Genomic DNA, 11494 nt, shown 5'->3' with positions numbered 1-11494 from the left:
TTTTCTGCATTGTATACTGTATGTGTACGTGTGACCTGTCGTCTCTACCCGTATGTAGTCTATACATTCACGTTGTTTACTTCCGTCATGCATGAAAGCAGGGTGTCTGTTCTCCAAAGAATGAAGTCATTTCCCTATGATTGACGTACATGTTACAAAGTTCGTGAGGTGCGCCCTTTCTAAAAAAATATATTCGATTTACTGTGTAGGCCTTATTGTGTGCATGTCGGAGCGCGAGTCAGAGAGGTGACGACTGAACTGCCGAGTTTGACTGTTCTGCTTTGTACCTTTACTGTTTACACTGAGCGGAGACTTATATGCAAGTATGTATGTTGACATCACATTATTTAGCTTGAGTCATAGCCAACTGAAGACCCCGAACTTGAAGCTGTTTGTTCAGAGCACAAGGGCCCAAGGTTTAGGTTCTATGTTTGCAATAAACAAACAAGAAAACAACAAATACATATTATGTCAACACTATCAGATCAGATTTGAATGATATTTAGACAATATCTTTGGAATGGAATTCGGTGTATATATCGCCAATAACAAAACGCACCCACCCAATAAATCTTGTTAATGTAGGGTTCGATATTAATGAGTAATTTGCATAATCGATTGTTTTTGGTAATTAGGCAATATCTTATGATTACATGTACAAAATATCGTATAATCTTGTGATGATACAGAAAATAAACACATGTACCCTACAAAGATTGTTGATGTATGTTAAGATGTTCACCAAATAAATTTTGCATAATTGATGTTTTTTTAATGATAGCAATATCTTCAGTATGTATTCTTCAAACGTCACATAATTTGGTGTGTACATAGATGACAAAGCCAATGTGCATTATAAACCTTGCTGATGTAGCTTTAGATTTTAATGAGCAATTGCATAATTGATTATTTTTTGTAATTACACAATATGTTAAAGATTGATTTCAAAATGATTTTCTAGAATTTAAAAAGCTCATTGCTGTAGCTTTTAATTTTAAAATGAGTTGAAACCAGTCAAAAGAGAGTTGTCCTTGCAGTAGGCGTGACATAGTACTTATGTTAAACAATATTTAGGGGTTAAATTCATGCATAGTAATTAGAGTAATTAGCATATTAATGATTATTTTCATGTGTTTCTCAAGAAGATTCGCTTATAGTTGAAAACTTTAAAAGGCTACATGTTAGGCGGTACAACTAGTGGTTAAAGTTTAACATACACACATGAAGCTAGACATTATTAGGGGCCTAGTATTCAGTTTTTGAATATGCCGACTAAGTATTTTTCTTTCCTTACCGGAGCATTTTTTTAGTTCATTTTCATTTTATGTGGTATCTTTTAATGTGTTATTGATATCGCACTGTCTTCGTTTATTGTTTTCTTGCGATCAACTGAACTACGGGCCTTTTCCATTGTGTCGGTTTGTCATAAGCTACCATAAAGCTGAGCTAGTAAAAATAGCAAAGTGCAGTACTTTATGTTTCACCCAGTTGTAAAAGGACACCAGTGATCGGCAAGTAAAAATGGTCAATCATTAAGTTTGGGATCAAAGTGACAAAGTCAGTCCGTTGTTGGCTGTATTGAAATCACTGCGATCTGATGAACAATACCTTATCACTCATATAGATAAGATTAGGTGAATAGTTCAACAAATCTGTGTATATACAGTTGTTTTTTAGTTATGGTCGACACGGGTACTTATAGGGTCGCTATACGTACTGTTAATTGGTAGTTTGCCCAGCGTTTGCTGTATTCTAGTAAAACTTGCTTGCAAGTGGAAACTGTACTACGTTGTAAGGTATGTTCGTGGTAGTTTTCAAGTCGTAAAACGCTCATTTATAAATAGTGTAGGTCATTTAGAAAATCTATGAGCATGACCTAATAAGTGACATGTGATTCACATTATAATATTAGTTTGCCCCCCCCCACCCCTCCCATGTGTAATCTCATTCCCAAATTCTTCAAAATATTAGACAATGTCAAAATGTCTGACAATATTGAATTTAATTGTTTGAGTCTAACATGAGCGGCTATAATACATTGTGTGGTCTTTGACCAGACGACATAATTATCAACCAGTGTCCCGCTTGTATGATTCCCGAACTTACGAGTTCATCGACAACACTATTATCACGTGACCTGTTGAATATAACCATACAAGATCGTCATTTGTAAACCCGATTTCAATATTTTTGCATATTTTCCGTTTCTATTTCTATACTTTTCATTTGTGTTTCAATACATATATTAAGCACCTTCGCCTCATATACCAGGGCATTCCTTTTGAGGCGAGCGATCGCTCCGCTCGCCTACCGCTCGCGCAGATTAAGATCGATGAGAGCGATTTTCCGCTCACGTGGGCCCCAACCAACCTGATGTTATTTTATATCATTTTTCAGTATGTGGTTACCATAAAAATCAACGTTTGTTCGGTAAAATTACGTGGTGGGAGCGTGGCACACTTCCGTGTTCATAATCGTCGATCTCCAGCTGAAGTCGGCGCTGTCATTCATGACCTATATATGTATCTGAAATTTGCATTGTACTACCCTTATATGGGAAAAATAGTGACGTATTCGAAGCGGGACATGCATGATGTCATGGCATATCATGAATATTGATCAGCTCAGTATGCAGGGAGATTTCAACTTTCGCATCATTGCAAATTGCGCAATTACGATTGACACGATGACTGTTTGGCGTTCTCGTTTTCAGCAATCGATCGATGAGTTTTTAGTTTTAAATTCCGATCGGCCTAGTTTTGTTAGAACGGGGTTTTTGGAGACCATCTCCTCCGGAACATGAACAACAACTGCGATTTATAGTCCGCGCTACACAAAGTACATGCCCAGAGTTCCGACAATAGCTTGGCGATGTTTTGGAGGGCATTGAAAGAATGACAATAAAATAAGATCGATTATTTTACAAAATAAAAATAAAAATATTCTGTCGATATTTTTCCCATCTTATCTTATTATTCTCGTGCAGTTTTCAGAGAAATTCCCAGGTTTTTATTTCATAATCTCCAACACGCAGTTTCATTGTTTTTGTCCGATGATCTATTCAACTGCCGACCACGTCTGTTTTACCTCCATGACTTTATCGACTGCTGTAACATATAAAATATTTGCTCGAATTTTCGCCTTGTCGTGATTTCTAAAACAAAGTAGGTCTGCTGCTCAGACGTGAACGGATCTCGCTACTTTAGTTGGCGACACCGGTCATCCGTGTGCAGGTACTAGGTGGGGTTACGTGTTTTTAATGTCTCGGATCGAGTGAATGGTTACACAGTAGTCAAATTAGCAAACAATTTAACGTCAACGTCAAAGCTCAACATCAGGAGGCATTTGTCATCTGGGGTACGTTAGTTTTTGTCAATTCATTATAGTTTTGAACAATCTCAAGTTTGAATTAGGTGCATTTTAAGCGAAATAGAAGTGGTGGTTTCTTCAATGCCCTCCAAAACATGTACTTTGTAGCGACTATAAATTGTTCCGGAGGAGATAAGTTCAGGTAGGATGCTTTTATAAAAACGTTCTAAGAAAACAAGACCAGTTAGAATTTGAAATTGAAAACCTATTTTTCTATTGTACTACTTGTAGTCACAACAAAAAACTGAATATTTTTTCAAGATTTTGATGTGCACAGACTTAACAAAATTGTTGCAATAATAATTGTTGTTGTACAAATAACCAAACGAACTGTTACTTATAAATATATTTTTGCATACATTTTTTAAATGTTTTTTTTTTTAATTATTTTATTTATTCGGAGCCAACTGGCCATTTGAAAATACAAATAGAAATGAAAATGAACTCGCCTGACTATTTTCAGGAGAGGTATTAAATCACTCGCCTACCACTCGCCTGGATGGTTTCAGGAGAGTGATTTTTAGCTCTCCTGCCATTTTCAAAAGACATGCCCTGATATACACTACATTACAATTCTGATAAGCATCGTGGACATCATGAAGACCAAACATAATTTAGACTAGGAAGCCATCATTACATATAGCGGGGGGGGGGAGTGATTTATCGAACACACGTATGATAATTGAGTAGCGCCCCCCCCCAGCCTTGGTCACAGTGAATCAATTAATATCCCTCAAAACATAGTAATCCCATCTGCCCGCACGCATACGTACACTTACAACACTAATTGCAATATTATGCCCCCCTCCCCCATCAATTTTTGACCGTTAGGTAAATACCGATAAATTATCATTCACAATAGCTTGATTCGCTGATAAGAGTTTCTTGACGACCCATCATACACATCGTCCGTCGCCCCCCCCCCCCACACACACATATTCAGTACCCATGTATGATTTGGATATGAATATGAAATGATTTCACCCCAGAACTTGCCTGTAGTTGGCTTATAAGTGTAAACAGATCCACACGAGACACGAACACGGTACATAATAGAATGACTAAAACTTATCTTGTCGATCAGAACTGCACAGTAACCCCCAAGCGATTGAGTTATGATTTTACGGTCATGAAAATGAAACTGAGTCTCAGCTCACCTCAATGCTAGGAATGTCCGTTGTCACGTGTCATGTTGTATCATTATTCTTGAAATTGTGTTTGCACCCAGTGATATTATATTCGCGGATCTTATTCTATGGGTACATCACTCATACGTCAATATCTTGTACTACTTGTGTTGAATCTTAATGTTCAAATTTAACCATTACAGGTACTAAACATGACTCGGATACTTGGAATAGACTTCGCACCCTTCGTTATTCCACTTCAGAGAAGATTACAAACTCTGGCTTGTCTAAAGTACGTCTTTAGCTTCGTCATCATGAGTTCAATGACAACAGCGTTTACTCTATATCTTCTATTTAGCTCCTATTACTGGCTTGCTTTACTTTACTTGTTATGGCTTGCAATTGACTGGAAGACCCCAAGTAGGGGTGGTCGCCGAGCGGAATGGTTTCGTCATTGGGTGATGTGGAAATATTTCGCGGACTATTTTCCAGCAACTTTGCACAAAACTTGTGATCTCGATCCAAATTTTAACTACGTGCTGGCTTTCCATCCCCATGGGATCTTAGCAACCGGATCTTATATACATTTTGGAACGGAAGGTTCTGGATTTAGTAAAATATTCCCAGGCATTAAAGCGTATTTGTTGATTATGAAGATAATGGTTAACTTGCCGATTGTACATGACTACTATATGTTACCAGGTAAGTATAAATGACGTGGTTTCAAATGTCAGCTACAGATCAAATGTAAAATGTGTGCGTATTTTAACTTCAATTTATTACCGAAAATTAAGGAAATCTAACATCACCAAAGTTAACATATCGAAAAGGAAAAGTCAATCGGATAACAGGAGTTACAAAGTAGTTATGTTAATTAATAGATAGTCTTGCTGCTAGACGTTCGGGCTTTCTTCGATACGATAAGCGAACGAAGTTCGCATGCAGTGAGAGCTTGCCAGAACCCTCGATAGCGATGTTCGGTCGTGTGTCGTATTCTATCGGAAGAACATCCGAGGTCTAGCAGCTACACTAATTAATAGATTGCAATTCATGGAAACGATAAACGGCTGATGACGTGTGATGACGTTTGAAAACGACTTGAGATTTGTTAATTATTCAATTTTCACTGTAGTCTACTGTTTTTTCGACTCTTAAACTGACATGTAACGTGATGATGTTAAAATCACCCTTGTTCTCACTTGAACGTTTCCTATTTTAGGTTGTTGTGACGTCAGCAAAGAAAGTATCCATTATCTCTTGGAAGAGAACGGTAAAGGTAATGCTTGTGTCATAGTCGTTGGTGGCGCTAAAGAGGCACTGGAAGCTAAACCTGGAAAATGTACAGTTTTATTGAAGAACAGGAAAGGATTCTGTAAAGTGGCTCTGAAACATGGGTAAATTTTTCAATATCACTATCTGTGTATTTAGTGCTTCAATTAGTGCCAAACTTTCAATGTAGCAATTCACAATGGCTGATGATAACCAATTCTTTAGTCAACCTTATCGACAAAGGTGCTTCACCGTCTTCTACCAAGCTTAATATCAATAATTATAATTCTTTCCATCAAAAATAATATTCGTGCTCAATGCAAGCAGTCCACATCTAAAATAGTACATGAATCTATGTGATCAGTTGTAAAATGCAGGGATGACTTTAACCTTTTCCAATGGGAATTACCATCACCATTGCCATCATCACCACCACTACCACCACCACCACCACCACCACTAACAACAACAATTGCTACTACTACTACTACTACTACTACTACTACTACTACTACTACTAATACTACTACTACTACTACTACTACTACTACTACTACTACTACTACTACTACTACTACTACTACTACTACTACTACTACTACTACTACTACTACTACTACTACTACTACTACTACTACTACTACTACTACTACTACTACTACTACTACTACTACTACTACTACTACTACTACTACTACTACTACTACTACTACTACTACTAAATATTATTAACTTTGAACACTCCCATTTTTCTTTGCCAGAGCTCATCTCGTCCCAATATATTCATTTGGTGAGGAGAACCTCTTTTCACAGGTACCAAACCCAGAGGGTTCCATCGTTAGGAAAATACAAAATGTTTGGCAAAGGACAGTTGGATTTTCACTGCCATTTTTCCATGGACGAGGCATTTTCAACTACAACTTTGGATTGTTACCCCACAGGTCACCCATAGACACTATAGGTGAGTAATCGCGAAAACTTAGAGAAGTCATACATTGCCATGGATTTTAGTTGACTTATGACCTCAAGTAATTGTCCCACTACTGCCGGAATACACAGAGGGATACAAAACAAATTGCCTTCATTGAAATCTCATACCACTAAAAAATAGTGGTCTGAGTTGAAATCAATGTCAGATCTTTTTTTCTCGTCAGCACCTCTATCCCTGTCATAAAAATGCCTAACCCAAACAATTGATTCGTTTTTCTGTTCCAGTTGGCACCCCTATCCCAGTTCAGAAAACTCCTAACCCAACCAATGAGGAGGTCGAATCACTACATCAACTTTACATGCAGGAACTGACAAATCTCTTCAATGAGCACAAACACAAATATGGTGACTATGGTAACAAAGAGATACATTTCATCTGAGATTGAATGACAGTTGTAAGATTGTATTGCACACAGGACCAAGATATATCACCCCTTGTCTACTTTACATCCTTCATCTCAGAGAGAGATGTTCTGAAATGTAATGTTTTGCTTGTCTGTTTTTTGTAACATCCGCTATATGACAAAGGATGATGCATATATATATATATATATATATAGTTTATTTAATCTGGAAGGCAACCAATCAAAGTTGATTCTGTAATATCTAGAGTACGTTTTCGTAACACATGTTACATGTAGTTTATTACCACCTTTCAGCATTTGGCAATGTCAAAGTGAGTGAAAAGCTTGTTATATTAGCCTTTCAATTGCGCTGCGTTTGTGCACGTGCACAGTGCTGAATTGTATAATACTGTCGTTGGTGGCGCTACAGGTAGGTCTATTGGAGTGGCCTCAACAACTGTATGTTAGTCTGGCCAAGTGCACAATGTGAGTCTGTCTTTATTGTGATTATTCACCATTTAAAAGAGATTCATCATTAGATTTTCTGTGTTATAATAATGATATATGAAAACATCATGGGCTTTGATAGCTGTTGGAAAGTTCGTACAGCTGTATAGCAATATTTTTATGAAATACGTTTGAACCACACAATATGTCTATCTATATATATACACCACAAAACAATGCAATAATTTATTTGGATTTTCTTAATGTTGTTTTGAGATGAACATACCATTTATATATATGCGGCGATTGGCAAAATAGAAATTATTAATTTTCAGAACGTCTTATCGAACAAGTATGTGTGCACACAAGAGTGTGTGTGTGTGTGTGTGTGTGTGTGTGTGTGTGTGTGTGTGTTTGTTTGTTTGTAAATTCACTAAAAATCGCCCAGTAGTCAATATGAATATTCATATAAAGAAAAATGTATGACGAATATATTACTTAACATCAAAATCCAGTCCATAGGATACTTTATTAATAGAGCGGTAAAAGTGACAAACAACAACTGAGGTAAATGAGTGATGCCAAAAATATTTTTTGTAATTTTATTATTTTTGTTTTTAATTTTTTTTCAACCGTTTAAACACGGTTTATAATACATGCATGTAAATGTGTGTACATGAAGCTTTGAAATGGAAATTATTCAAACAAACATTGTCACTGGTCAAATGAGGCATGATTTTGGTAGGAATGTAACAATTTCATGATTTCCCATGCAAATGCACATAAAATACTTTAGTATACACAGCCGTAATGCTTTTCAAAAATGTATGTACCGGTGCCGATCTTATCAGTCCCTCATAATAACTGTTATAATAAGTAAACCGAATTTTAAAGACCACAGAGCTATATGTTTGTAATTATCAGAAACAAAACGAAAAAGGTAACATAATACTAAAATTAAATAATATGCAAATTACCTTGTTAAATATGAATAACCATTCAAAGTAATACATTTCAGAATACTGTGTGCTAGACATAGAAGTATATAAACACAGCTATGCTTGTGTCAAATAGTTTGGAACATTTTTTAATTTGTCACACCAGCATTATCCAATATGCAAATTGGCATATCCAATATGCAAATTGCATTATCAAATATGCAAATTGCATTATCAAATATAAATATCATTGAAACGATGTACAATACAGAATATTGTAGTCCTTATACATTGGACGTATACGTAACACAGATAAGCTTATATTGCATTGTTTAAACATTTCTAATTGGCCAAAATTGTTGTACTTTTATATATTTTAAAAGCAATTTTGCAATTATTCTAAATGTTTTTAGTTTTTTATCATTAGTTTAGTCTTAGGTCATGCAATGGAAGTAGATACCTGACATAAATGACAACAGCAGTGAAATCTTTTGTTCTCCTACCTTATCATTTTACATGTATCACATTTATTACAAACATGATGTATGGTTTATTACAAACATGATGTATGGTTTTTAAGCCCCCCCCCCCTCAAAGGGCGACGCCCACATTGTTAGAGGTACACTTACTATTCAGACATTGACTTTTGACAGCGACCATCATTTTCTAGCTGAAACTTAAATTTGCACAATAACGTTGCCCTACAATAAACCAGTTTTGGCTGGGGGGGGGGGAGGGGAGGGGTATGTCTTCGAATTCTATGAAGGCTTGTCAGACTACTGTAAATTTGATGGCGCTATCTCACACCAGTTTTGTTGTTGTTGTTGTTGTTGTTGTTGTTATTGTTGTTTGTATGGTTTTATTATCCCAGTGTAAAACATTGAGAGAAACATTGAAAACTATGTTGTTCATTATAGCAGATTTCGTAATTGTATGCGGACAAGTTCCACTACAATATTGCGTGATATTTCATTTTATTGCAAACAATTTACTGAACACTACAGCTAATGTATATAAACAGATGACTAAGTATTTTCTCAGAATATTGCAGTATAAATCAACAACTTTCTTTTGCATTGAGATTTTAAATATACGGACGGAAAGATTTAATTTAACGGAGTTGGATTTATTTTCTATTTTTGAACAACAATACTACCATGATGTAATTAACATATTATATCCTACTATATTTCTCTGCTCTGCCAAATATTGTAGAATTATGGTATAAATTATACCTGCACAAGTATAGTTTAAGATAAAAATAAAGTGCTACAGTGTAGCAACTTTGAACACTTTGATTCCTATTTCGAGCAGAACGAATTGTGTAGGTGCCAGTTGTGACGTTGAACAAATGGGGTGTAAATCCCATATTTTTAGTTCGACTGTGTTCAACTTGGTAACTCTTGGCTCACGATATATGTCAAGATTAGAATGTAGCGACAGACTTTAGATATCAGAAACCACGTGACTGCTCTGTGTTTTTTCAAGATCGTCTCGTGTCCCAGTAAAGATTTGCCGGGAGCAACCAGAAAATGACAGTATATTGCCATTGCCAGAAATGTTAATTATAGTAGTTGTTAGCAATGTATGCTATATATAAAGAAGCCAGTATTATTTCAGTTACTATTAAAGAATGAGCACGTATATGGATCAGAATTTATAGTGAAAACTTAAATAACGAAAGGTTATGTTAACCTTAAGGAGCATTATACATTGTACTGTCACGTTAAAAACCTTGTCAAATTCCCAAAGATAATTGATATTTCAACTACTGTACACTCAATATAATGATTGAATAAAACTATAAGTCAATAAGAAATCGTATTTGTCTGTTTATCGCATTGTGTTTGCTGTCTGCCTAGCTATCTGGCCGTTCTTCTGTCAGCCTGTCCGTCCATGTGCCTGTCCGTTTATCCGAGTCTGTCTGCCTAAGTGTCTAGTATGTGTAGTCATTCTCTAGCTACCTGCCTGTCTGTCTAATCTTATGTGTTAGTTTTTGAGCTAGGCAATCGGTCAGTCAGTCAGCCAGTCAGTCAGTCAGTCAGTCAGTCAGTCTGTCTGTCTGTCTGTCTGTCTGTCTGTCTGTCTGTCTGTCTGTCTGTCTGTCTGTCTGTCTGTCTGTCTGTCTGTCAGTCTGTCTGTCTATATATGTATGTAGTCCGTCAATCCATCTGTCCCTGCATCTGTCTTCCTATATGCCAGTCTGTAAGCTAAGAAGTCCGTCCGTCCGACTGTCTGTCTAACTTTAAGTATGTCAGTCTGTGAGCTGGGTACGTAGTCTGTTTGCCTGTCCGTCTAAATGTTTGCATATATTGTGAGCGAGGTAGTCTGTTTGTCCGTCTATCTGTCTGTAGGCCTACATGCCATTCTGTGAGTTGGCCAATCAGTCTGTCCGTCTATCTGTCTGCTGGCCTACATGCCAGTCTGAGATCTGGCCAATCAGTCCGTTCGTCTAACTGTCTGCTGGCCTACATGCCAGTCTGTGATCTGGCCAATCAGTCTGTCCGTCTATCTGTCTGCTGGCCTACATGCCAGTCTGTGATCTGGCCAATCAGTCCGTTCGTCTAACTGTCTGCTGGTCTACATGCCAGTCTGTGATCTGGCCAATCAGTCTGTCCGTCTATCTGTCTGCTGGCCTACATGCCAGTCTGTGATCTGGCCAATCAGTATGTCCGTCTATCTGTCTGCTGGCCTACATGCCAGTCTGTGATCTGGCCAATCAGTCTGTCCGTCTATCTGTCTGCTGGCCTACATGCCAGTCTGTGATCTGGCCAATCAGTCTGTCCGTCTATCTGTCTGCTGGCCTACATGCCAGTCTGTGATCTGGCCAATCAGTCTGTCCGTCTATCTGTCTGCTGGCCTACATGCCAGTCTGTGATCTGGCCAATCAGTCTGTCCGTCTATCTGTATGCTGGCCTACATGCCAGTCTGTGATCTGGCCAATCAGTCTGTCTGCCTCTTTTATTCTGTAATCTACCAAAACACCGTTACCACCCAAATGATAAAAGTC

General features: G+C 37.2%; 1 protein-coding gene across 1 annotated transcript; it reads left to right on the top strand.

The window, feature by feature from the left end:
• Positions 1–253: 253 nt before the first annotated feature.
• On the top strand, positions 254–7728 carry LOC144442490 (2-acylglycerol O-acyltransferase 1-like). Its single transcript, XM_078131849.1, has 5 exons — positions 254–323; positions 4700–5198; positions 5716–5890; positions 6527–6726; positions 6981–7728. The coding sequence occupies exons 1-5, from the start codon at positions 318–320 to the stop codon at positions 7133–7135; spliced, it is 1035 nt and encodes a 344-aa protein (XP_077987975.1). The 5' UTR covers positions 254–317; the 3' UTR covers positions 7136–7728.
• The last annotated feature ends 3766 nt before the right edge of the window (positions 7729–11494 follow it).

This window comes from Glandiceps talaboti, chromosome 11 (genome assembly GCF_964340395.1).
Source record: "Glandiceps talaboti chromosome 11, keGlaTala1.1, whole genome shotgun sequence".
Taxonomy (NCBI): Eukaryota; Metazoa; Hemichordata; class Enteropneusta; family Spengelidae; genus Glandiceps; species Glandiceps talaboti.
Note: the sequence above shows the minus strand (reverse complement) of the source record. Positions and strands in the feature narration are given on the sequence as shown.